Here is a 27,993-nt window from a genome sequence, read left to right as displayed (position 1 = left end):
GCCTAAGTAGGGGAAAAGTGATATCGCACAAAGAAGTCAAAGCTACTGGTCAGTAGTATAATGTACAACTTTTTCATTCATCATATGCCCTCATTTTAAAAAAAAAAAAAAAATGCAGTTATCCAAAATGCATAGCAATATTCATTAGATTTTGATTGCATTTTTCTTTTCTGAATGAAATACCCAGAGCTATTCCGGATTAAGTTAGTAAAGAAGCCAAAAACAAATAGTTTTCATTGCTAGACTGAAATGATGGGAATTATTACCTCAAGAAAAAACAATAATAAAGAAATTCATTTTACCTTGAAGTGGATATAACCCTGCTTTGTTGTTTTCTTTCAAATTTGCCATATGTTCCGTGTGTTTGGCTTGCTCTGATCTGACTGTCTTGTAAGTCTGAAAGTAAATATGTCCTTAGTTTATTTCTTGAGCTCTTAGATTTACCATGGCAAGTTCAAAGATATATGCAGTTCTCCATGTGATCATCATTAGAAGCCTAAACCATAATCACAACACAGCAAAGGAGAGAAACCATACCCACCATCTACCCTTTTACTTCCCCTTTGAAACCTTTGCCATTAAGTAGAATGCTTAGAATAGGAAAGAAACAAATGCTGTAAAAGGGGTCAAAGATAACAGAAAACATGCACACTAGATAAACAGATAAAGACAAAGAAGAAGAAATAAACTATTCTAGGACCAAGATATCCTGTCAGGCATTTAAAAATCTCCTCCAGCACTTATCCCAGGGAAGAGGAAATTTTTGTTCACACAAAAACCTGTACAAAAATGTTCATCGTAGCTTTATTTATAATAGCCACAAACTAGAACCAGCTTAGGTATTCTACAGTGGGTTATACCATGGGATACTACTCAGCAGTAAAAAGGAATTGATACAACAGTTTTGGTGAATGTCCAGAGATTTATTTATACTGTGTGAAAAAAATCCAATCTCAGAAGGTTACATGATTCCATTTATGTAACATTCTTGAACTGAAAAAAATTATAGAAATGGAGGACAGGTTAGTGGTTGCCAGAGGTTGGGAGGCAGGGATGGGAGGGCAGGAGGGAAGTGAGTGGAATTATAAAAGGGCAAAATGAGGGATCCCTGTGGTGATGGAACTGTCCTGTATCTTGACTTTGATGATAAATACATGAATCTATACAGGTGATAAAATTACACAGAATACATACATACACACACATACAAATGAGTGCGTGGAAAACTGGTGAAATCTGAATAGGGTTAATGGATTGTGATATTGTATTACAGTTCCGCAAAATGTTGCCATTGGGGGAAACGAGGTAAAGGGTTTTCAGGGTCTGTCTGTATTATTTCTTGTAACTGTATGTGAATCTCAATTATCTCAATATAAAAAGATTTTTTAAAACTTCCAAAATGATATATTTGTCTATACTAATGAAGATTCTTCTGGTGAACTAGGGTTAGTCACTGTTGTTGCTGTTAAGTTGACTCCGTAAAGCAGCAATATGGCCTGACAGTAGGTTACTTGGGAGCCCTGGTGGTGTAGTGGTTAAGAGCTCAGCAGCTAACCAAAAGGTGTGCAGTTGAATCCACCAGCTGCTCCTTTGAAACCCTAAGGGGCAGTTCTACTCTTTCTTATAGGGTCGCTATGAGTCAGAATCGACTGGACAGCAACAGGTTTTGGTAGGTTACTTGAGAACAGTATTGGGAATAAACCTATCTTAATCATAGACAATGTACAGGCTTCCTTTCTTGTTATATTTAAATAGTCTTCTTTGGCCTCTATTCATATTAAAAACCAAACCTGTTGCCATAGAGTTGATTCTGACTCATAGCAACCCTATAGGACAGAGTAGAACTGCCCCATAGGGTTTCTAAGGAGCAAGTTGGTGGATTCAAACTGCCAACCTTTTGGTTAGCTGCCGTACCTCTTAACCAGTGTGTCACGAGGGCTCCGTATTCATATTAGACAAAAATATTTAAAAAATGAAAATCTCACTATTCAGATAATATGGTGTGTATCCTCTCAGTTTTGTTAAAAATGTTGGTAGTAGTTTATCTCTTATTGATAGGAGTATAGATTTTTAAAATTTACATATTTATACATAGTATTTTCTAAATTTCTTATAATCAGAAACAAAGCACCTTACTAAAAATTATACGCAAATTACAAACCATTTTATAGTATGGTAAAATTACACTGTTACAGTCTAGTTTTGGAAAATCTGTAATCTTGAGGTGGGAATGATGCAAAAGTAGCCCTTTAACAAATTCCCCAAAGTCTAGTGAATTCAGATTGAATCAGCTGGCTTTGAAACCTGCAGAGCAAACAGGATCAGCAGGAATGACAATGGACATTTTTGTATAACAGCAGGGAGTATTTTCCTAGCAAAGTGGGAGGTCCTGACAGCTACAGGACCAATATGCTGAGTCAGTGTCCTCGGTTTTGGGTCCACTAAAGCTGAACCAGTACAAAAGTTCATGACCCGGAAATGACCATCCCAGCAGCAACATCTCAAGGGACATCAGTCTTATTGCTCAAGGGGCCAAAACACAACGTGAGGAAAAAGACTAACATTAGGCAGAGTAGAAGAGATGACAGTATTAAAATAATTCACACTCCTGTCTGGCCCAGAGAATCTAGCACAGCCAAGCACAGAGCAGAAGTAAGGACTATTAGAAGAGAGGGTCTGAAATTTAGACTTTGGACGTTATTTCCAAATTATATTATTCATTTATTAAACGTTAGCATTTAAAATGTGCCACAACTTTTATAAACCAGTTCTGGCATTTCTTTTTTTTTTTTTTAATATACCTAGGCCCTCAAAATATTGATGTAACCTAGGGCTCTCTGCTTCTAAGGGGCCCTAATAGTAAAAGATTTTACTTGGAAATGAAAAACTAGTCTTGGCTACTGAGCATCCCTGGGTTCAACTGATCAAAATGGAATATAGACTTTATTTTAGTATAGGATACAGAAGGGGAGGGGGGCAAAATACAGGTTTTCAAGTTCCTCACATTCTATTTGCTCCTGAAAGTAGACTAAGAGTCCTGAGAATTAAGGTTTCCAACATTCAAAATTAAAACAACATAATTTTAGAGATGGAAGGGGATTTAGAGATCATCACCTTGTCCAACTTCCACACCTACTGTGCTAACAGAACAAGACCAGAAAGGGTTTTTATGAATAGCCGTGTTATAACCTTCCAGTTTAAGATTTTGCTTTGCAAAGAAAGAATTTCCAGATGGAAAGGTTCATGTCTGGCACTGATAAACTTAATTGGGGGTACAGGGAGGTCCAGACGAAATTCAGTCTCCCAGCTTCCCAGATCATGGCATGGCCTATTCCCAATCTCTATTTTCCAGCGGCCTGTATCCAACTAGAGTGGCCCTGGGCTGTCGATTCAACATTAAGCAGTAGAAAGATGGTAGGAGCAAAGGAGTCTGGATATGGGTGAAATCTGGTAGATTAGTGGAGGACAACAATATAAGGGACATGTTTGAATTTTCCTATTTTCTTGAGGCTCTTAAAATTCTGAAGGTTAGAATATGTATTTTGGTTTGGCCATCCTACATAGTCCCATGAAACAGCTCCTAGCGATGACTTCGTGTTGTGGTTAATTGCCATGGAGTCCGCTCCGAACTGTGGTGACCTTATGTATAACAGAAGGAAACACTGCCCAGTGCTGATGATCTCTGATATGTCTGAGCACATTGTTTTGGCTACTGTGTCAGCTCATCTCACTGAGAGTTTCCTTCATTTTCGCTGACCCTCTCCTTTACCCCTTTATGTATATTTCTGTAGGGTTATACCAAAGTATAGAGTAATTGTATATTCTTATAGCTTCCAAATAACTTATACTTTACTTTTATCCATAACGACAATTAGATTTTGATTTAGAAAATTTATGACAAAATGGTGACTGATTCAATAGGTTTATCTTACTTATTTAACTCACAAGTGTTCCATTATTTCCACTCCAAAGTCATGCTATTAAAAGCTTTGTCTTACAAATTTAACAGTGGCTACCTTGGGGGAGTGACAGAGGCGTCGGGGAGAAAAACATATTTTTTATTTCATATATGTCTATACTTTTTGAATTTTTAAAAAATTTATGAATATTAGTTTTTTAAACAATAAAAAGCTAATTAACTTTTCAACAATATTTACTGTTGAATGTTAATAAAACTACCTACTTTAAAGAATTGTTGTAATTATTAAATGAGCCATGAGCCTGGCATATAAGCAATCAACAATTGTCAGCTATTATTACTAGTATTTATAAAAGCACCAGTTTTACTGAAAGTCATTCATATTTAGTAGTATTAGGAAACGTTGAAATTTCCAAGGCCAACTCTTCAGACAGGGATTGGACTGGACTGTGGGACATAACTGATACTCATGAGGAGTGTGTCTCTTAGCTCAAGTAGATACAAGAGACTAAACCGGCAGCTTCTGTCCGGAGGTGAGATGGGAAGGCAGAGAGGGTTAGGAGCTGGTTGAATGGACTTGGGGAATCAGGGGTGGAAAGGAGGAGTGTGCTGTCACAGAATGGGGAGAGCTATTAGGGTCACATAACAATGTATGTATAGATTTTTGTGTGGAAAAAAAAAATGTTGATTTTATACTTCAAAAAATATTTTTAATAGTTTAGTTGATATATTCGTATGAAAACTTTATACTTCTAATAATTGTAAGCTATTTTTCAAATGCATATGCTTAATGACATTTAAATCATTGGCGATGTTGAATATTTAATTAATGTCATGGCCTGACCTTGACATTGCTTTGAGTTTTACCACAGGCTGTAAAATATCTGAATTCCTCAACACTACAGTTATTTAAACACTTACATAATATCCACCGGCACTGACTGTGACACCTACAACCAGATAATATATCATATTTGAGCCAGATGATCCAGGAAGTTTGTTAGATGACATCCAGTGAAGAGATGCTAGGAAAACAAGTTTAAACACAGTTAGCTCCACCATGGAAATAAAACTATTTTAAATAATTACATCTTTAAAAAAATTTCCCCTTAGTGAACCCAGAATCTATTAACATCAAGTGACTTTAGCTTAAGGGAGCACAGTATAACAAGGCAAGTGATAATTCCACTTGACATTCTCCCAAGCTAATTTGATAAGTGCTTATGAAACCTGTCATCTTGATGCTTAGCATCATGCTTTTCTTGGAAAAGGTGCAGGTGTGGGTAAAAGGAAATGGCAAAAGCATTAAACTATTTTCATTGTCAAATGAAATTCATATTAGCAAACGAAATCCATTTACTGCATGTACTCCACTATAGGATTCAACGGAAACACTATTTTATTTTTAAGTGAATTAAATATATTTATAGTTAAAATATGATTTGTATTTGTATTTGTATTTACTATATTAGAGAAAACATGTTGAAATCCAACACATTTCTATAAATCAATAATACAAATGTAGAGATAGAAGAAACCTAAATTTTTTTAATATAAAGCAAAAATGGACAGATTTAAGTTTATTTAAGGCAAATGTTGCAACAAAATCATATCTGAAATAGAAGTACAATTCTATACAAACTAATAGAAATAGATAAAAGTACTGCATTATTATATTTAAATATATTTATTCTGTAGTGCTAGAATTTGCACACACCATAATGCTCTGGAATTAAAAATTCTACAATAGACTCAAAGCTGGAAGGAGCTTAAAGTTCGTATTTTAAATTCTTTATTTTAAGGATAAAGAAAGACATTTATTTATTCATTCAACAAATACAGTTGAACACCTAACTGTGTGTTTGACATTGTTAGAAGCATTGAGGATACAACTGTGAACAAGACAGACAAGGTCCCTAGCCTCAAATAGCTCACAGTCTAGAAGGAATAGACAGATGTATAGACATATAATTGTAGATTAGAAATTGTGATACAGTATGGCGAGTGCTGTCTGTAATGGATGTAAGCAAAAGAGGCACAATAGCATGAAAGTACAGTGAAAAAACTCAGGTAGTTGGGTCAGCTGTCACAACTGAAGAGACACTTGACCTGAGTTTTGAAGTAAAGTAGGAGTTTGTCAGAGAAAGGGAAATGGCACTTGAGGCAGAAGGCACAACGTGTGCAAAACCATGAGAATTTGTTACCAGGAAAGTGCAAAGTAATTTGATATGGCCTCACAGAGGGGGTATGGGCGTGGGGAGTAGTGAGAAATTACGATTTGCAGAGGGGAAATCTTAAGACATTTACGCTAGTTACAAACCTTGTTAGTAGCAAAATCAAAATGATTTCATGGTTATGCTCTTAGATTGGATATAAATAAATGGTTGTCTTGGACAAATATTTTTTTTCCCTAAAACAGTGCCCAAAGAAACTATGATAAGAGGTTCAGGCTTTGATTTGGGGCAGAACTTTTGTATTTTTACAAACTTAAAAATACACTTTTTTATCAAATGTATAGTGTTTTTATTTCTCAACCAGACAGAAACACCAAAAAGATTTTTTAAATAGGAAGAAATAAAGAAAATTATCAGATATTTATGTAAAGACTTAAGTACAAATACAATTATGGCAAAGCTATTTAAAAATAGCAATGACATGGGAAATAAATATCCAAAAAGCATTAATTAAATGATTTGTTAGACAAATGTTAATACAATCATACAATGTGAAACAAATAGACATTATGAACCTTAGATAAGAATATTTACTTACATGAGAAAGTATTTACAATATATCAAGTGAAAAATAGCAAAATAATCTGTAAAGACTATTCCAGATTTGTGGAAGCAATGTGAATAAGAAAAAAAAAAAATGCATAAGAGGAAAAAAAAAGTCTGGAACACTATATACCAAAATGTAGATAGTGGTCTTCTGAGTGGTAGGATTACAGGTGACTTCTATTTTCTATTTTCCTTTCTGTGTTTTTTCAAACGATCTATTATAGACCTGGAGCCCTGGTGGCACAGTGGTTAACAGCTCAGCTGCTAACCAAAAGGTCCGCAGTTCGAATCCACCAGCCACTCCTTGGAAACTCTATGCGGCAGTTCAGGTTTTGGTAGTATAGACTTAATTATTTATTCATTAAAGAGTTACATTTTTAAAAGCAAAAAGGGAAGAACAAAATTTGTTGAGGCACAGTTAAGATTTCTTCCTTATATAAAACTAAAACAATTTTATTTTTCATCAGAGTTGAAAGTACCAATAAAAGTTAATTAATGTCCACGGCTGAAGACAAATTTAAGTTTCCAGTCAATAATAGTAGTTCTTAAAATACACAAACAAAGCTGTGCCACAAAAATAGCAATTGGATGAAAATTAGAGAAAGACAACCAGTATTGTTAACTACGTATTTAGAAGTTTTAATTACTTTTACTTTGCCCCAAGCTGGGGAGGAAATTATTTGAAACACGAGCAACTGCAAAAAAAGGGTGTGTATATGTTTGTGCGTGGTGACGGTGGGGGCTGCAGACATACAACACAAAAGGCGGTGGTCATGAGGCTCATCTTTCTCCTCTTCCCCTCAACACAGCACCCTCATAATTTTTAGAAGCTTAAAATGAATAAATCTTCCTAATTTGATCGGTGAAAAAAATTGCTCCATCTTACTCGGTGTAAAGATTTACGAAAACCAAGAGGCCTTACTTCTGTTACTTTGGGGGCAACTTCTTCCCACTAGCATTCTACGAGAGAAATGAAGCTAGCTGGATCGACCTTCTTCCGCTCCCACCAACACCAAAGGCCTAATCAAAGTGAAAAGAAAAAAAAAAAAAAGGCCCATGGAAATTTCCTCAGGAGTCATTCTCTCCAGCTCGAATCCACGCTCTGAGCTGAAGCTACTTCGGAAGCATCAAGAAGAAACAGGCTAAGTGAAGCGAGACTAAGAACTTTCCATGAGTTTGTCTAAGGACCCCTCCCCACCCTAATCAGCAGGGGAGTGGGACCGACTAGTAGACTGACTGGTAAGGACTAGGAAGCAGCCGGGTGAGGAGAACTGCAAGGGAGCGCAAACCTGGACCCAAGGCCGCGAGCTGCTGGGATGAAAAACAATCTCTCCGGCTCACACTTCCTAAGCACCTACTATGTTGCAGGCAATATACTAAACGCTTTCGTATATGTCAATTTTTATTTCATCAGCTTCCAGCTCGCACTGCAACTTCTCCTTCAGGAAATTTCTGAATACGCTCCTCTTCCCATGCTTCTCCAAAGCTAAATAAAGGTGATACCTGGACAACACAGTTAAACAGCTGGATAGCTCCATGTCTACCTGAGCCCCAAAGGACAGTGACCCGAAGGCCGCTTCCTCACCAGGTGGATGCCCAGAGCCCAAGCGCTCGCCGGGTTCAGGCTGCCAAGCCCTGGACGAATCGTGCGTTTATTAATTCATCGAACATTCACTCAACGTCTACGGGGCCAGGCACTCCCTCCCCACGCTCAGCCAGGCTCCCTGATCAGTGCCAATCTTCCCACTCGTTCCTCTGATTCCTCATGTTACAGTGCGAATTGGTCACTATAACAATAAAAGTGGTGACCTACACGTTTGTTAAGGAGGCATTTTTCTAAGCGGTTTTAATTTATTATCCTCATTTTACATATGAGGAAACTGAAGTTAAAGAATTTCTCCGCCATCAGGATTCGAACCCGAAAAAAATCTAGTCTGGATTCAGAAGCCGCGCTGGAAAAGTTCCCCACTTTCAAAGACTCCAAGATCTTCGGAGCGCTTTTTTCCGCGACCCCTTCCCCCACATCCCTGTCCCCACGCCCAATCCCAACCTTCTGCTGCTTTGGGTCAGGTTTGGCCGACTTGGGGGGCGTCCTCACGCCGGGGTGCAGGTGCGCCAGCGGAATCCGCGCTCGAGGCGCCGGTCTTTCTCAAGCCTGGACTGGGGCAGAGGCGCCCTGTTCCGCGCCCCGCACTCACCGTCTTTTCGGAACGGCGCGGGGCCGGGGGGCGCCCGCAGAGGCAGCGCCAGGGTCTTGGAGACCGCCCTGCGGAGATACATCGCGCCCGCCGTTCGCCAAGCTGCAGTCTCGAGTGCCCGGCGCCGGCTACCCGGGCGCCGCAGGCTGGGTGGTGCGCCCCGCCCCGGGGAGGGGCGCCGACCACCGCCCAGCGCCGCCCCGGCGGCCCCGGGAGATGGGTAGGGGTTTCTCTCCAGGCACTCTTGCTGTCCCGGAAAGCTCATGGAGGCATTTCAGAAAAGGGATCGGGAACCGAGAAGCCGTCATCGCCTGCCTGACCCCTTCTTTTCCATTGGATGTTATCTCCTCAGAGCAGCCTGGAAATGTTTCAGGATTCGCAACGGGATTAAGACGTGGACTTGATTTATCATGCCGGATGTAAGCTGAAGCCACTATCTCACCCACAATGTTCGCTTTCCTAGGGGAGAAAAAGGTAGTGGAAAGTTTCCTAGAGACGCAGAGTAATGTAACGGTAGCCTCAACCTTCCATTAGTCCAGTGGGTGATGTTCAGAATCACAAGAAAATACCAAGGCAATGGCTGAATCTCTAGGCAATTCACTGTTAAAAGGACTTTAAATGTAAGTCCCAACGACTCTGTATATTCCTTTGGGGGCATGAAATTAGTATTTCCACATCAACTGAACATGCTAAATTTTTAGTCTCTTCCCCCTAGTTTCACTTACTTGCCTCATTGTGGCCACAAGAAATTTGTCACGGTTTGAATATGGAAACCAATAATTTATGCTTATAACATTCCCTAAATGATTAATCTCTGGAAGGGACTGGTGGGCATTTAGTTATCTAGTGCTGCTATAACAGAAATACCACAAGTGAGTAGCTTCAACAAACAAATTTATTTTCTCACAGTTTACGAGGCAAGAAGTTCGAATTCAGAGCGCCAGCTCTAGGGAGAGGCTTTCTCTATGGCTCTGGGGGAAGGTCCTTGCCTCTTTTCAGCTTCTGTTCCTTGGCGATCATGAGCTTCGTGTGGTGTGGCATCTATCTTCCCCCAGCTCTTCTTATTTGCTTCTCTGTCCTAATCTGCTCTTTTTGTATCTCGAAGGTGATTGGCTTAAAACACACCCTACACTGATATGGCCCCTTCACATAACAAAGAAAACCCATTCCCAAATCGGATTATAACCACCAAAAAAACAAAACAAAACCTAAACCCGTTGCCATGGAGTCAATTCCGACTCATAGCGACTCTATAGGACAGAGTAGAACTGCCCCATAGAGTTTCCAAGGAGCGCCTGGTGGATTCAAACTGCCAACCTTCTTCGTTAGCAGCAGTAGCATTTAACCACTACGCGGCCACCACAGGTATAACAAAAAACTCGTTGCCATCGAATGTATTCCAACTCACAGTGACCCTAAGGACAGAGTAGAACTGCCCCACAGGCTTTCCAAGGAGCAGATGATGGATTTAAACTGCCGATCTTTTGGTTAGCAGTTGAGCTTTTAACCATTGCGTTGCCAGGGTTCCAACCACAGGTATAGGGGTTAGAATTTACAAGACATATTTTTGGGGGACACAACTTAATCCACAACAGGCACTTGACAGTTTATAAAGCAATTTCACATGTACTATCTCCTTTCATCCTCACTCCAACCCTGTGAAAGAGGTAACAATTATTCCCTTTAGCAAATGACAACACTGGGTAGTGTGGACGGGGTCTTGGGACTTACTGATGGTCATGAATAATAATAATAATAAAAAGGGCATGAACATGGTTTTTCCAGCTCCAAGTTCTCTTGCATGTAATAGGCACAATATTTGCTATGTGAATAACTTAAAATATTTCCCAGAGACAACCCCGTAAAACCAATGGGACTAATGAGGTTCAGTAGTCCAGTGACAAGGGCCACAAGGCAGAAGGGGACAAGGAAGCTGGCGATAGGGAACCCAAGGTTGAGTAAGGATATTGTTGATGTGTTGTGAGATTGTTAACCATTGTCATAGGGCAACATGTGTAGTAACTGTTAAATGAGAAACTATTTTGTTCTGTAAGCCTTCATCTTAAAGTGAGAACAACAGCACAATTGGAAGAGCGTAGTCGATGTCACTGAACTGTGCATGTAGAAATTTTTGAAATGGTGTATCTTTGGCTATGTGCACTTTGACCAAAAAATAAAAGGTTGAGAAGTTAGAGGGTTGACATGTTGTGGGGTTGTTAACCAATGTCATAAAACAATATGTGTACTACTGTTTCATGAGAAACTATTTGTTCTATAAGCCTTCACCTTAAGTACAATAAAAAAAAAAATTTCCCAGAGGTTCTAGTCCTGAACCCAATTCTAATATTTAACATATTTTCACACGAAGAGTACGAGCCAATAGTCAGAAGGGTTTTTTAGATACTCAAGAAGAGTAGATAGCTATCTTTGGTGATACAGCACTTAACAAGGGCAATTGGGTAAATGTAGTTAATGAGGGGTCAAGTTTAGACTCCCAAGCAGCACAAAGAGGGACTAGACCCAGACTCTTCACCAAGAAGTTGGTAAAAAACCCTTTGTGGTTGAGTTGATTCTGACTCATATCGACCCTACAGGACAGAGTAGAACTGCCCCATAGGGTTTCCAAGGAGCTGCTGGCGGATTTGAACTGCTGACTTTTTGGTTAGCAGCTGAACTCTTCACCACCGCTCCACGAGAGCTCCAAGAAGTTGGTAGTCCTGAAAATAGCAACATGCAGATTAGTACACTTGTTATATTTGACCAGCATCAAGTACACATCCTCTGGTAACTAGCTATTAGATATCTCACTGGTGTGGTAGAATGTTTAAAGAGCTGCCAGCAACTAGGACAGACTGACAAAACAAGCCAAACCTGTCTACTACTGTGGCTCATTCCTTCTTGGACTTAGAGCTGAATTTTAACTTGGTTGCTAGAGAAAGGAAACAGTCAAAGGCAGCAAATCCATAGAAATGAACTCATACATGCATCATATTGTTATTTAATATGTTGTAAGCATTAAACCCCAAAGATCCCGTAAAAAAAAAAAAAAGGATTCTTTCTGAGTAAACATTTGTGATGATGGCCCCCAGGATACTGTTTTAAGCTCCCCTTCAGAATTCAGTTATAGACTCAGGGTCTGGTGTAGTCTGAGGTGTTCTGGATCAATCCCAGGTTGCACAGCAGTCACCCAATCTGTCAACTGAACTGTCTATATGTTGAAATGTCTACAGTATGTAAGGGCAGTGGAAGACACTGGGGATTCATTATAATTTATTTCACAAATATTTATCAAACATCTATTATGTGCTAGGCACTGTTCCAGGGCATTCTCCCATGAACAAGACCCATTTTCTGCTGTCACTCACAGAAGTTATAGTTTAAGTTTTCAGAGACACAGAATCAACATCTTTTCTCAAAGGTAGCTGCCAAGGCCAACATCAATGAGGTCAGAAATCTCTGACCAGGTATCAGTAATAAATGCAAGCTAAGGACTTCGGCTAAAGCCAATGTAGTGTAAACGATGCGAAAATAACACACATTTATACAGGGCTTTGAAAACTTTTCCCAAAGTATTGTCACATCTATTTTGTGTTTCACTCTCTTAACAATCCTAAAGAGTAGGCGGGGGAATGTTGATTATCCCTATGTTACATATGAAAGAATTGAGATAATATAAGACTGTGGTTAAGAGCATAAGTTTCAGAGCCAGACACCTATTCTGACTTGGTGCTCTGAGCCTGTAAAATGTAGTTGTGAATTCTAAAGCACATTAGGTATGAAAATGTGCTCAGGTAGTTGGAGGAGGTGGTACTAGACTCTGACTTCCAGCCTAAATCAAAGCTTAGGGCTCCCTTACAACGCTCTGCACATGATGGGATTCATTGTATTCCATCATCACTTATCAGTAAGCAAGATCCAGTGGGGAGCTTATCATGTCCTCTAGGTTGGAGGTGGCCATCCCAGCTGGGAGATGCAAGGTGTGAAAACAATTTCTCCCATTCCACAATCAATATACCTGGTCTACACTCTTTGACACTTACTGAACAAGTAAAATGGACAAAGGTATCATGATTATGTTAGCAGTTTTTAAGTTTTCTTCACCTACTTTCTTTTACGCAATCTTTCCACTGCAAAACTTACTTGCTTCTGTTATTTTTCTCTTCACTTTATCCTCCTCTAAAATCTCATATAATAAAGTTCCAATTTTGCTTTACTGTTTTTTCTCTGAAAAATACGGGTATCATATTTGGCAAAGTAGATAATGCCAAGTGTTGGGATAAAAAAATACAGTTTCAAAAAAACTCATCAGAGTCTGAAAGAAAAAGTTTATCAAACATGAATTATTTTAAGATTAGAGACATATGTTAAATAATCACTAAATGTGGAGAATCATCATGGTATTGTGTATAAAAAGTACAGTAGAGACAAAGAGGAGCCTGGGTGGCACAAGTGGTTTGCAGTCAGCTGCTAACGTAAAGGCTGGTGGTTTGAACCCACCCAGTGGCACCACAGAAGAAAAGCCTGGCAATCTGCTTCTCTAAAATTGGTGTTGCTATGTGCCATTGAGTGGATTCCAACTCATAGGGCAGAGTAGAACTGCCCCATAGAGTTTCCTAGGCTGAAATCTTTCCCAGAGCATATCACCCAGTCTTTTCTTCCACAGAGCAGCTGGTAGGTTTGAACTACTGACCTTTTGGTTAGCAGCTGAGCACTTAACCACTGCACCAGAAGTGCTCTTCTCTGTAAAGATCAGAGCCAAGAAAACCCCATGGAGCAGTTCTACCCTGTAACACATGGGGCTGCCATGTGTAGTACGATGGATCGCTTTTATATGGACTTTCTCGCCATGGTCTTGTAACTCCCACCAAATGACTGGGGGGGACCATGCATATGAAGTTCTTTTGGCCCACTAAGGGGATTAGATAGCTTGCTAATAATGCAAATAAGGTACATGGTACACTTGTGAGGGTTGGATCATGCAAATAAGGTAAATGGAACTTTAATGAGGGGACTGGTCAGTTGTGCCATCCCATCAGACCTAAAATGAGCCATCCCAAAGGTGGACAGTGGGGACCTCACTATCACTAAGAAAGAAGAGCTAGGAGCAGAGTGCATCCTTCGGACCCAGGGCCCCCGTGCTAAGAACCTCCTAGACCCAGGTGACAGAGAACTGTAACACCAGAGATGGCACAAGATAACAAAAAGTAGTGGCAGAGAAACAACAGCAGCAAAAGCAGCAGCACAAGACAGCATAGTGTGCTTTCTGGCCCACATGGGACATGCTGAGCCTTTGGGAAGTAGGCTTTGTGGCAGAGTGAGGTGCCACTGGGCACTTACTGGCAGAGCTAAAGAGCTTTGTAACACCTGCCTGAGCAGGGCAGAGGCCGGGCCGGCCCAAGAGGCCCAAGAGACCGAGGGCCAGGGAGAGGCCTGTCAGTGGGCATAGCTGAGAAGCTGTTCTGACCAAAGAACTGTATCCTGAGTCGTTCCTGATCCTGAATTGTAACGTGTTACTTCCCTAATAAACCTTGTAACTGTGAGTATGGTCTGTAAGTTCTGTGTGGCCACTGCAATGATTTATCAAACCCAGCAGAGAAGTACAGAACGTCATGGGAGGGACGGCTGGTGTCAGAATTGATAAAAAAAAGTTGGAGGGAGAAGCTGTGTCTGACCTCCGCCTCATAGGAATCAGCCTTGGGCAGTTGATCTTGATTCTCCTCCTCCTCCCTTGTGAAGTTAGAGGTCAGATGCCTCTACCACGCCATTTTTCCACGATGAGTCAGGTGCCAAATTGACAGCAGCTAACAACAACAGCAGGGACAAAGAAGCTTTCAAGTTGCTCATGTTCTGGGGAGAAGTTCTTTTTTTTTTAATATTAGCATTTAAGAACTTAAAAAATCTAAACATAAAATAGAACTTGGAGATAAATAGTGCCACTTCCCTAGATTCTTTTTATCTTAGTTAAAAGCTCATGTCTTTCAGATCAAGGCAATTTTCTACCTACTCTACTGCTCTCATAGGATATGTGGCTTTCCATATTGATGGCAAATTTCTTTTCACATGCCCACAGTTTGTCAAATTCACTCTATGGCAAGCTGTTTCTCTCAAACCCAAGAGAATTTTACATTAGGTTTTTGCCACAGAAGACTATGTAAGGCTTGGACAATAGTTTCCTAGCCATTACTCACATTGTTTATAATGCTGCCCTTGAGTGCATCCTTGACATTTCTCTTCGTCTAGTTGGGAAAACAAGACTCTATGGGCAGAGATAACTTGTCCTACCTCAGATGACCTCCTCTTAATTGTGATCATTGACAAAGATTAGTCTTGAAACATACTGTAAGGGTCCTCTATTGGCAATATTAATTATATGTATTTGAGGCTTGAGTGCTATATAATTAAAAGCAATTCTCAAAGACTAAGTGATTTCCTACACTCCAGAGAAAACCAGAAACTGATTGCTTTAATTTTTAGACTATACTCTTAATTTTTAGACTATAATCTGTACTTTTCAACAGATCAATGTGGGTATAAAGTGAAAATTTAGAAGAATATCTAGGAAGACAAATTGGCAAGAAATTAAGAAAAAGTCCTGATAAGCACCCTTGATGGCCTAAGATATTTAGGTAAAATGAAGGGGAATGGGTACTCAAGATGGTAAATTCTTAATGTATTCTTGGAGGTCACTCAGTACTCTAAAATCTATTCACCTCCTCTTCTTAGCAAAATAAACACGAGATTCCCTACCCCTTTTTATACTAGGAACTTCGTTCATTCGGATTGTTTTTTCTATGGCAACTTAATAATTTACATGACTACTTCATAGATACTGTAATGTAGTAGTGTCAGACCTCATCTAACTTTAAGAGGGATGAGAATCAGGATCAGCCCAAAGCTGATTTCTATGAGGTTGAGGTCAGACATAACTTTTTCACCGCATCTAATACCAGTCGTCCTCCCGTGGCACTCTCTACTTCTCTGCTGGGTTTAATAATTCTTTGCATCGGCCCAGGGATTTGAACCAGTTCGTTCTTGTTTGAAACTCTGCTGAGAATTTGTTTCTCCACCCCAGGTATACTGAATCAAAATTTACATTTTAACAAGGTCCCCAGGTGTTTCTTATGTATAATAAACTTTGAGAACCACTGCTCTACTAGGGTTCTCAGAATTGGTCTCTAACTAGTAGCATTAGCATCGTTTGGGAACTTGTTAGAAATGTAGATTCTCAGCAGGGGTTCAAACCGGAATGAACCAGTTTGAAGCCCTGCATTGGCCACACAGAACTCACAGACCATACTTACAGTTATGAGGTTTATTAGGGAAGTAACAGGCTGCAACTCAGGATCAGCATCAACGTGGAGGTAACAGGATACAACTCAGGAGATAGGATACAGTTAGTCAATCAGGACAGCTTCCAACCAAGAAAGCTTTCAGCTTTTCGGCTGTGCCTGCTGCTGGGACTTCTCTCGGACTTTGCACTGCTTGGGCAAATGTTACACCGCTATAACTCCACCAACAAGTGCCTGGAGGCACTCTACTCTGCCAGCCAGCAAGCCTCCTGCCCGAAGGTACTCAGCTTTCTCTCACTCAGTGGTCAGCAATCCCACTACAGCTGCCTTGTGCCAGTCGCCTGGTTCCTGTTGCTTGTCCTGCTGTGCAGTCTTGTGCCATCTCTTGCTGTCTTCAGTGTTACAGCTGTCTCTTCTGGATCTAGGAGGTTCTCAGCACAGGGACCCCAGGCCCAAAGGATGTGCTCTGCTCCAGGCTCTTCTTGATGGTAGTGAGGTCCCTCTCAACCTCTGTGCAACTGGCCCTTATTTAAGCCTACTTCTTGTCAATTTCAAATCACTGTCCTCCCACCAGACCACAACTGATCAATCCCCGTTGCAGTGCGTTTAATTACTTTTGTGTGTGGCCTTTCTAGCCATGGTCTTGTGACTCCCACCCAGGTGATTTGGTGGGGCCGTGCAAATAAGATAATTGTAGCCCACCAATTCCAGAGCACAGAGGAGAGCCCACCACTACCAAAGGGCAGACCCAGCCCATGGAGCAAGAAAGCTTAGTGCCTCTGGGCAGAGACTGAGGGCCAGGAAGAAGTCTATGCCTGACCAACAAATTTGGTACTTGCCAGCCTCCATAACTTCGTGAGCCATTTCTTTTATATGGTTTGTAAGTTCTGTGAGACGTTGCAGGGAATTAGGGAACCTAAAGACAGGAGAAAGAGTACTGAGGTGAAAGGGAGTACTTGATGTTAGAGACAACGCAGCAGCTTGGAAAAGTTAGACATTTGGGACATCTTTAAACTCCACCTATATGAACCAGCTTTGTGCTGATCCTTATAAAGGAAATTATTTGTTTACCCTTGATAGGCCACAGCCATTTAACTTGCATAGTAATTGACCAATTCCCACAAGGTCACTTTATCCTATTGGGTGGTTTTATGCACCCTACTTGCATAGTAGACTGCCCAATCGCTGCAAGGTGCTATAGAGACCAATCGCAGGGCAGGCCATGTACAATGAAAGAAAATGAAGCAGATACACAGGGAAAGAGTCTTGATGACACTTGAGTTCTAGGCCCAGTATTCCTGGGCCCTAGTACATTTCTGTTCTTGGGATCTGAGTCACTCTGTATCTTTATGATAACTACTTCTCTTTTTTAGGTTACCATAGCTTAAGTTAAAAACCTATTGCCATTAAGTTGATTCCAAGGCATAGTGACCCTATAGGACAGAGTAGAACTGCCCGATACGGTTTTCAAAGTGTGGCTGGTGGATTAGAACTGCCAAACTTTTGGTTAGCAGCCAAGCTCTTAAAACCACTGCACCACCATAGCTTGAGTTAGGTTTCAACTATTGAATTTAGGATGCATTTCACTGTACCTGAACCTTCTGATTTCCCCAATTCATATGGTAAAGAAAAGGCCATAGCCAATAGTTGCTGGATTTACTTCTTGGTTCAGGAGTAGCTGGACTGAGTAAGAATTATTTCCAAGAGAAATCTGAATTATCTATGGTCAAAGGAAGGTTCCTTTAGTAATAATGTAAAAGGAGAGTTTCCATTAAAAAAAAAAAGAGGGTGCAGATAGAATCATGTGTCAACCACAGTCATGTTTATCAGATCAAAATCAGGTAAACCTTTTTTTCAGATTTAGTGTCTGAAATGCAACAGGTTTCTCTTTATATATGGCCTTTCTGGTCTTGAGTTTATAATTCTGCCAAAAAGAATTGGTTGGACTGCAGCCTGGTAATAGGACTTGCCTTTACTTTACGACCTACCAAACTGGCTCCTCTAGAAGAATACAGTATTTGGGCTCTTTTGCATTCTGGGTAATAGATTATTTCTATCTCCCCAATATAATAAAGAGTGTTTTGATTGGAAATTAGAAGTTGTTATAGTGTTATGAATTATAATTGTGTTCCCCTAAAATGTGTGTCAACTTGGCTAGGCCATGATTCCCAGTATTGTGCGGTTGTCTACCATTTTGTGATCTGATGGGATTATCCTATGTGTTGTAAATCCTAACTTCTATGATGTTAATGAGGCAGGATCAGAGGCAGTTATGTTAATGAGGCAGGACTCAATCTACAAGATTAGATTGTATCTTGAGTAAATTTGAGATATAAAAAGAGATATTTGAGCAGAGAGGAGAGGGACCTCAAGCTACCAAGAAAGAAGCGCCAGGAGTGAAGCACGTCCTTTGGACTCAGGGTCCCTGCTCTGAGAAGCTTCTAGCCCAGGGGAAGATTGATGACAAGGACTATCCCCCAAAACCGAGAGAGAGAGAAAGCCTTCCCCGGGAGCTGGCACCCTGAATTCAGACTTCTAGCCTTCTAGACTGTGAGAAAAAAAATTTATGAAAGCCATCTACTTGTGGTATTTGTTGCAGCAGCACTAGATAACTAAGACAAAGAGTAAATCACTTCAGCAGTGATTCTTGAATCCATTTCCATAAGTTCTCTTACCATTGTGTCCTCAATTACTACCAACTCTATTATCAGATGGTGAAAGTAATCAATGTCCTAAAAATCACTCCAAGTATTCAACAGGAGTAGATTGAATTTACACTGAACTTTGTTTATTGATTAAATTTTTCAACTTGCACATTTAACACAATGTACCTTCCATATTGTAATACTTCCAATACTACACCTTAGAATTAACATTTTCTGCTAGTTATTACAATATGCATTATCTGAAGAATACAAAAGTATTTTTATTTTTTCACTTGATGCAACACACAAATGCTGACAATATATATTCACATATAACTTTTTTTCTCTCATTTACAATCAAAAGATTGGTGAATCCAGAGGAACTGCTGTAATCACTATATGGAGCATACCTATAATGAAGAAAAACAAAACAAAAACAAGCACTATAGCATTAGCCAGCAGAAATATTAAAATAAGCCCACTCTAAATAATTCAACTTATAGCAGCAAGGAACTTTTAGAAAACAAATCCAGAGAGTATCAACCTTTCATTTTATTTAAGTTTCAACAAGAAATATTTTATTTTACTACTCTTTAGTAAAAGCATCTGGTTTCGATTTTAAAATATATTCATTTTTATCTCTTGATTCACTGATTGAAATAGCGAAATGGGCAAGCTGATAATCAGTGGAAAGGAAAAAGCAAAAGCTAATCAAACCCCCAAGACCTGAGTATTTGAGAGTTGTTAAGTATGAAAAAAAAGTGAATATTAGTGATGACTATGTTTATTATCCAGCAAATAAAAGTTACCTACTTTCATCAACATAATCCATGAAAGTTGAGATTTATAAGAGTGATTTTTCACTTTATAAACGGAGAGTTACAGGATTTCTTTTCAAGGATTTTCAGAAATACACCTAGTACATACATAAAACAAGCTCTCTCTCTGTTTTAAATCACAGACCAGGCAGAGTATGCAATCTTGTCTGCAGCTAGGTTTTACCAGGAATTCTCCAATTGGGTGTTAGTTGTAGTGACAATCACAACATGGTCATTCAGGGGGAAAAAAACAACTATTGCCCTTATACATTCAACAAATATGCTCTTAGATGGGCCAGGCATTGGGCAAGACGCTGATATGATGATTAATGAAACATACAGAGTTCCTGCCCTCATGGAATTTACAGTCAAGAATGGAATATGTCAAACAGATATTACAACATATACACACAAATAATTATAACTTAAGTGCTATGAAGGAAATGTATAAAGTACTGCTTAAGAAAATAATGATTTTGTTCTCATTCTTAAACACAACTTCCTTTGAACAAAAAGCCAAAGGATAATGATTAAAAATAATTATGTTAAAAGATGCTAAGAATCAAGGTATTAAATATTCATAAATTAGTCACAAACAGAAATATGGGTGCTAAAAAGCAGAAACCTAATAAAAAGAAAATCAAAATCCATTATCTAAAAGGAAGTCATGTTAACTTGCATTATCTATTCATTCTGTAAAACTGAACACTTACTATGTTGGTCTTTCAATAGTTTATTCCAACCCATTTCTTCTTTTATACTCTAAAACATCTTCATTATGTTGTTTGATGAGCTAGAAATAGATAACAATTAAAATTAGAAATGCAATCTTCCTGGCAACTTACAGAGGAGGCTACTGATGCTACTTGTGTATCATGTGATATTTTGCAAGAGATAAGAATAGATTAACAGGTGAAGTCAGCACAACTGGACTGAAGCAAAAGCTAAGAAGTTTCCTGAACACATCCAAACACTTTGATGGACAGGGTAGCTGGGGCTGAGGTCTGGGGACCATAGTTTCGGGGGACATCTAGGTCAACTGGTGTAGCAAAGTTTATTAAGAAAATGTTCTGCATTCCACTTCAGTGAGTGGTGTCTAGGATCTTAAAAGCTTGTGAGCAGCCATCTAAGATGCATCAATTGGTCCCAACTCAACTAGGAGCAAAGGAGAATGAAGAACACCGAAGACACAAGGAAAATATTAGCCCAAGAGACTAAAGGTCCACATAAACCAGAGACACTACCAACCTTAGACCAGAACTAGATGGTGCCCGGCTACCACCAATGACTGCCCTGACAGGGAACACAACAGAGACTCCTGGATGGAGTGAGAGAAAAGTGCGGAGCAGAACTCAAATTCACATAAAGCCTAGACTTAGTGGTCTGACAGAGACTGGAGGAACCCCCAAAACTATGGCTCTCGGACACTGTTAACCCAAAACTAAAATCATTCCCAAAGCCTACTTTTCAGACAAAGATCACACAGCACTATAAAACAAAAAATAATACACTTGAAGAGTATGCTTCTTAGTTCAATCAGATATACGAGACCAAATGAGCAGCTCCTCCCTGGACCCAAGAGAAAGCAGGAAGGGACAGGAAATGTTTTTTTTTTTAAATATTTTATTGTACTTCAGGTGAAGGCTTACAGAACAAATAGTTTCTCATGAAACAGTAGTACACGTTTTATGACATTGGTTAACAACCCCACAACATATTAACCCTCTAACTTCTCAACCCTTTTTTTTTTTTGGTGAAAATACACAGCCAAAGATACACTGTTTCAAAAATTTCTACACGCACAGTTCAGTGACACTGACTATGCTCTTCCAATTGTGCTGTTATTCTCACTTAAGATGAAGGCTTACAGAACAAAATCGTTTCTCATTTAACAGTTACTACAAATGTTGCCCTATGACAATAGTTAACAATCTCACAACACATCAACAATATCCTTACTCAATCTTGGGTTTCCTATCACCAGCTTCCTTGTCCCCTTCTGCCTTCTGGCCCTTGTCACTGGACTCCTGTACCTCGTTAGTCTCATTTGGTTTTACGGGTGGGGCGGGGGGGACAGGAAATGTTTGAATGGATACAGAGAACCTGGAATGGGGATTGCAACTAATGTCATAAAACAGTATGTGTATAAATTTTTGTATGAGAAATTAACTTGAGCTGTAAACTTTCACCTAAAGCGCACACACACACACACACACACACACACACACACACACACACACAAAATAGATTAAAACAATTACAACTAGTTAGAAAATAAAAGGCTAAGAAATCCAAAAGTCCAAAAACGATGAACGCTGTAGATGTGTTCACCACAATCTGACATACTAAGTTTGAGAAGGCAACCCTTAAGGTTTGGATTCAACTTTTGCCATATGCATTACTTTATTCAGTAGGTAATAAATATAATGGAATGCCTTAGTACAGAAGGGCTAAATCAACATATGGTACAACAAACTTTGTTGTTAAACAGGATCCAGGCTGGTTGGTGGGTGTGTGTTATACTTCTAACCTTAGAAGTTCGATGCTGTCAGTGAATGACCAACCCCACCCCCAAACTATAGGTGTGTACTAATTAGAATTCAGGAAGGACAACCACTTTCTTAGATAACTACTGTCTGACAGAATATGCAACTGAAACAATGGCTGATACTGGATGATGGTCACTGCAATTGAAGATCCAATTTCAATCATTAGTGCCCTCAACAGCAATCAAGATTCTTTTTATGAAAAACCCTAACTGAAATTAAGAACGTATAAAATTTCATTATAACAAGAATTGAAAAGGATTAGCTATTCTTATCAAGTTTTAAGTGATTTTCAACATCTCTTACCACTTCCCATGCCAAAGAGCTGAATTACTTTAATGAGAAAATCAAAGATAAGAGATCTAAGAGCTGAGGCGGAAGGCAGTGGAGATAGCACTGAATACATTAGATACAAAACAAAAACCTTAAATGCTATTACTCTGAGTTAACTTTAAAGAAAAGTTTATCAATAGAGAGGCAGTATTTCACGTCGTAGGTCTACAGTGTGGCTTCTGAAGTCAGCAAGAACTGGATTCACCAAAGGAATCTCTCTAAACTTGTTTCTTCATCTGGAAAAGGGCAACAATAATAGTACCTACCACACAGTGTTGTTGAAAGATTAAGTTATTAATGTAAAGCACTTTGGATACAGAAAGACTCAAAAAAAAAAAAAAAGGCTTCTACACAATAAGTACAATTTCCAACAATGCATTTATTCCACACATTGATTAAAACCCAATGTTTTGGAAGTGTAACAAACAAACCAAATCCGTTGCCATCGAGTCGACTGCAACTCAGAGGAACCGAAGTCTGACTCATAGCGACCCTATAGGACAGGGCAGAATTGCCCCATAGGGTTTCTAAGGAGCAGCTGGTGGATTCGAACTGCAGACCTTTTGGTTATTAGCCGAGCTCTTAACCACTGCACCACCAGAGCTACTTTGGAAGTCTCAAGGGATTTAATTTGTATAGCTTGTTCACTGCTGGTTTGTCCCTATGGCGGTTGAAAAAAGTGCCTTCATAAAACCCTTAATCCTCATTAAAAACTAAATAAAGAAACGATAATTAATACTTAGTAAATATTTAGTAAACCTGTAATTGCTTATAAAACCATGCTTGTAACAATGAATGACAGAAATTTCAGCCTCATCATACTTTCTCTAGGCCAGTAAAATTTTAGTATTTCTTTCTAGTCCTTGGGATTTCCTCTATGGAGATACATGTTATTAGCGATTACAAAAATCTCCAACTTTATGGGAGTCGCTAGCAACAACATTTACGGTCACATTGATATTCCTTCCACCTACTCTATTGGGGTTTCAGGACAGTAAAGTACTTACATAGAACCATAGGAAGGCTGTGGTACCCAAAGTGAGTCCAACTTTCAGCCAATCAGGCTTGCTATTCGGTGGCTCGCGAACGTAGAACTTCGACCGAGCTAAAACTGAAAGGGAACAGTGAGAGTATGTAAATCTGTAACATACTGCCTAGTAGCAAAAAAACTAACATTTTCGTGTTTTATCGCATTTAATTCTCTCTTCAATGCCCCACTTCAACAGCCAAGAAAACAGACTCAAACAGATCCCGGCCCTGCAGGACATCTTCACAGTCTCGTTTAAGGGCTCCCGGACCCTGAGACTCCGGAGGGAGTGAGCGGGCAGGAAGCGCCTTCAAGAGGGTCTCCCCTCACCGCATCTACAAGAATGAACCTGCAGAAGGAGGGTGGGGTGGGGAGTGGAAACCCAAAGTTCCTTCGCTGAGGCCATAAAGGGGTCGGGTAGCGCTTGGAGGTGGGTCGGCAGTGGGTGATAGAGAGCGGAGTCCGGGGTGGGGGCAGGCGTGGGCTCCGGACCTCGGGCCGGCGAAGGTCACGGCAGGGCGAGGCCAAGCCGCAGCCGCCCCCTACTGTGGCCAACCAGGCTCGCCCTGGGAGAGACACCCGGGGGATTGGAGTCTGCTTGTGCAAGGAGGGACACTCACGGCCGCTCGGGAGCCGAGCCGGGGCCAGCAACCCGGAAAAACGGCGCAGCAACGTGGACGGCGCCATCTTGCCAGCCGAGCTCCGCCTCTCCCCCGCCCCCGGCCCTACTGGGAGCTGGTGCCGGGCTGAGCGCCCCCTGGCGGGCGGAAGCGCAGTGCTCGCCGGCTCCTTAGCCGCGATCCGTGGGAGTGTTACCTGGGAATCGTAGTTAAGGCCAGGTAACCCAGCTCCACTGGCGGCAGCCTTCTGCCTGTAAATTGGGGTCAGGAAGAAAATGATTAAAAGAAAAGTAAGGTAGTTCATCCATTTCTCTGTCCTCTGCGACATTATTTCACACCCGCTTCCTAGGGGCACTCATCAGGAGGTTTATTACGATCTTTCTACATGAACCAAAAAACTGAAAACGAAGTACATTGAATGGCTAGCGTTTTTACTGAGTTCTGTGTTCCAGGGATTGTGCATTCATGCATTACATGCTTTACATGCGTTGTCTCATTTCCTCTTCAAAATAACCACATGGCATGCCGTGATTATCTTCAGTTTGCAGATGAGATTCAAAACAAGTCAAACACTCATGCAAGGTCACATATTAAATTTTGCATCTGAAAAAACTCGTTACAGTTCCCGAAGTCCGTTTACACGCACAATCGTGTGGTGAAGCAAAATAATCCTGTGAGGAAGAGAAAATCTTCCTACGAGTCTGAAATCTACGGCAACGAGTTATTTTAAAAGTGGAAGTGCCATGACCTGCCCAAGATCACACAGCTGGGGGAGGTGAGATTCAGACTGAGGTTTTCTATAACCCACCTAACAGAAGTCATGCAGTGTAGAGCAGGGCTCAAACTGCCAAGTTCAAAACGCTGCTCCAGCTCACCACTTTTGAGCTGTATATTTAGGCAAATTACTTGGCCTCTCTATGCCTTAGTTTTACATCTGTAACACAAAACCTATCCAATAGGGCCATGGGGAAGCTTAGAAAGTGTCTGATAGTAGTAAACAGCTTGTTTGTTTTTGTCTATCAAAGACGTACTGATAGGTTTTATCTTCGCACAACTGAACCAGATTTTTGTGCATTCAACTCGTAATTCCATCTGATGTCTAAAAACTATGTAAAACGTTGGCGAATATATATATTTTTCCCCCTCTGTATTTTCCTTGGAAACCCTGGTAGTGTAGTGGTTAAGAATTTGGCTGCTAACTAGAAAGGTCGGCAGTTCAAATCCACCCGCCGCTCCTTGAAAACATTATGGGGCAACTCTCCTCAGTTCTATAGTGTCGGAGACTCAGTGGCAACGGGTTTGGTTTTTTTTTTCCCCCCTTAGAACTGTAATGAATTTTTAACCGAAAATTATCCAGCAAAGAGTAAAATAATTGTACGATGCTTTCTGGATCAATTTTACACGCAACTGTTGGCCAATTGGATTGCTAACTTGTGAGTCACTTTGTAGTTTTGTAACCTAGTTTGAGTCTCCAGTATTCATGCTCAAGTAAGCAAACCACTCAGCTAATGTGCTGAGTCAGTGGTTGGTTCTCAACTTTTTGGCTTCTTGTCCACTCAGCAACGCCTCAGTGGTATATCCTTTTCACACCATCCCCTGTGAGCTTGTCCTGACGAAGCTTTCGCTATTATCCAACAAGTTGGAACAGAAGCCATGGTTAGTCAGTGTACACAGAACCAGCAAGCACATTACTAATTTCAGTACTGCTCTTGGGAAAGACTGTTTTGTTCTTTTTCAGAGCTTTGGTCCCTATATCCTTTTACTAGTGTATATTTTTGGAAAGTATTGAAGTATGAGTGCTTTTCTCTCAGCATGTTAGAGCTGATGGAACCCTACACTTAGAGCAGGCAGCTGTACGTGAAACTCCATCTTGAAGAGAGTCCTGATGAAGCAATTCCAGTCGGGAGCTAATAGCTATATTTTGGTAGAAGTTGCTTCATGACATTTAAACATCTCCAGGATTTGAATGTTATAAGCTTATTTATGACCCAGGCAAAGGGAGAGAGCATTGAGTTAGCAGCTAGTAAACCCAAGTTTTAGTCCCACATTTTTCCACTAGGAAACATCTTACTCAGCTCAAACTTCTCAGGGAGTGTTAAGGAAGGGCAAGAATTGAAAACAGTACAATATGCAAAGTAAACAAAAAGTGCAAAACCACTGTATATATTTATTGATTTATGATACCTGAAAATTAATACAGATCAAAATCAGGCTCTGAAAGGGATAGAGCTCCCCATGTATATCCAATTTTAAAAAAAAAAGATCAGAAGTAACAGCAAAATGTTAGTATTTGTTAAATCCTGGTGGCAAATACCTTTCTTTTATGTTGTTTTTCTATATAATTTAAATAATAATTAAGCTGTAAAAAGTGTCAGTTGAGAACATCTTACATATATGAAGGTTCGTTTTCAGTGGAAAAATTACACTATATGTATCACTTTTGTAGAATTAAAGCTTGCAAGGTAAATTATTTTTTTGTTTGGAAGAGGCATTTTGACAATAAAACCTGCTGCCATTGAGTCAATTCTGACTCATAGTCACAGTGACCCTAAAGGATAGAGTAGAACTACCCCATAGGGTTTCCAAGAAGTGGCTGGTGGATACAAACTGCCGACCTTTTGGTTAGCTGCCTGAGCTCTTAACCACTGTACCACCAGGGCTCCAGGACTTTGACAGTAGTGACATGCAAATACATGGGGTAGGATGAATGAACTATCATCATCATTCCACCTCAGATATGTTAACTTCCTGCATAATGTCATTCACAGCATCACTCAAGTTAAATGGGATTTCCATTTGTCAGCCATGATAAGAATAGGTATTTATTGTGGAATGCAGGCTTTCAAGTCACTAGACTGTATGGTCAGACTGATGTTATCTGTGGCTGCATTTTAACTAGGATATGAATCAGATACATGTTGAACCAGATCAGCACTCTAATCTGGTCCTAAAACTTGCGATTTGTTATTAGCCAAAAAGATGTAACATTTGCCAAACTGTATTACTGGCTCATTTATTCAGGTACTCAGCTTCTGAGAAACGACAATTTCAAAGGCCAGAAATTCTCTCCCTACAAAGGGGAAAATAGTATTTTATACAGGAGAAATTTCAAAAAATGTAGCAAGTAATATTGCTGTAGGAATTTTTGGATATGAAGCCAGAGATTTGGAAACCCAAGTCAGTAGCTATCTTAGTCATCTAGCGCTGCTATAACAGAAACACCACAAGTGGATGGCTTTAACAAAGAGAAATTTACTTCTCACGGTAAAGTAGGCTAAAAGTCCAAATTCAGGGCATCAGCTCCAGGGGAAGGCTTTCTCTCTCAGTTGGCCTTCTCAACACTCTTCCCCTGGTCCAGCAGCTTCTCAGGTACAGGGACCCCAGGTCCAAAGGACGTGCTCTGCTCCTGGTGCTGCTTTCTTGTGGTATGAGGTCCCCCCTCTCTGCTCACTTCCTTTTCATCTCTTGTTAGATAAAAGGTGGTGCAGGCCACACCCCAGGGAAACTCCCTTTACATTGGATGAGTGATGTGACCTGGGTAAAGGTGTTACAATCCCACCCTAATCCTTTTTAACATAAAATTACAGTCACAAAATGGAGGACAACCACACAATACTGGGAATCATGACCTAACCAAGTTGACACATATTTTGGGGGACACAATTCAATCCATGACAGTAGCTAAGCTAAAATTATCACCTGTGGTTGGAACATTTTTCTAACTATTACTAATTCAGATACATTTGACTGAAAGATCTCTTGGGGGCAGTGAAGTTTGTAGCTTCTCACTAAATTGTTGTTGTTATGTGTTGTCTACT

General features: G+C 40.2%; 2 protein-coding genes across 2 annotated transcripts in view; both read right to left on the bottom strand.

Annotated features, from left to right (window-relative positions):
• The window catches only part of MGARP (mitochondria localized glutamic acid rich protein), a 12,325-nt gene extending 3,328 nt beyond the window's left edge, over positions 1-8,997 (bottom strand). The window contains exons 1-3 of the mRNA XM_004385485.2: positions 8,898-8,997; positions 4,841-4,944; positions 303-396 (exon numbers count right to left, since the gene is read on the bottom strand). Coding sequence (XP_004385542.1) covers positions 303-396; positions 4,841-4,944; positions 8,898-8,979 — 280 coding nt within the window. The 5' untranslated portion in view covers positions 8,980-8,997. The remainder of the gene's footprint in view (positions 1-302; positions 397-4,840; positions 4,945-8,897) is intronic.
• Positions 8,998-18,955: 9,958 nt separating this feature from the next.
• NDUFC1 (NADH:ubiquinone oxidoreductase subunit C1) lies at positions 18,956-24,270 on the bottom strand. Its single transcript, XM_023739751.1, has 4 exons — positions 24,176-24,270; positions 23,536-23,639; positions 20,363-20,442; positions 18,956-19,241 (listed from the first exon to the last, which is right to left on the bottom strand). The coding sequence occupies exons 1-3, from the start codon at positions 24,240-24,242 to the stop codon at positions 20,383-20,385; spliced, it is 231 nt and encodes a 76-aa protein (XP_023595519.1). The 5' UTR covers positions 24,243-24,270; the 3' UTR covers positions 18,956-19,241; positions 20,363-20,382.
• Between the last annotated feature and the right edge of the window lie 3,723 nt (positions 24,271-27,993).

Source organism: Trichechus manatus, unplaced genomic scaffold (assembly GCF_000243295.1).
Source record: "Trichechus manatus latirostris isolate Lorelei unplaced genomic scaffold, TriManLat1.0 scaffold00139, whole genome shotgun sequence".
Lineage (NCBI taxonomy): Eukaryota > Metazoa > Chordata > Mammalia > Sirenia > Trichechidae > Trichechus > Trichechus manatus.
The sequence above is the reverse complement of the archived record's forward strand: the minus strand, read 5'-3'. Positions and strand labels throughout refer to the sequence as shown.

Bases quoted from the DNA above. Each gene is read 5' to 3' on its own strand.
- NDUFC1 (XM_023739751.1), bottom strand. From the start codon at position 24,242: ATGGCGCCGTCCACGTTGCTGCGCCGTTTTTCCGGGTTGCTGGCCCCG. The intron at 23,640-24,175 runs GTGAGTGTCCCT...GTTCCCTTTCAG, and splicing joins GGCTCGGCTCCCGAGCGGCC to TTTTAGCTCGGTCGAAGTTC. The intron at 20,443-23,535 runs GTAAGTACTTTA...ATCTATTTCTAG, and splicing joins CAGCCTTCCTATGGTTCTAT to CTCATCAAACAACATAATGA.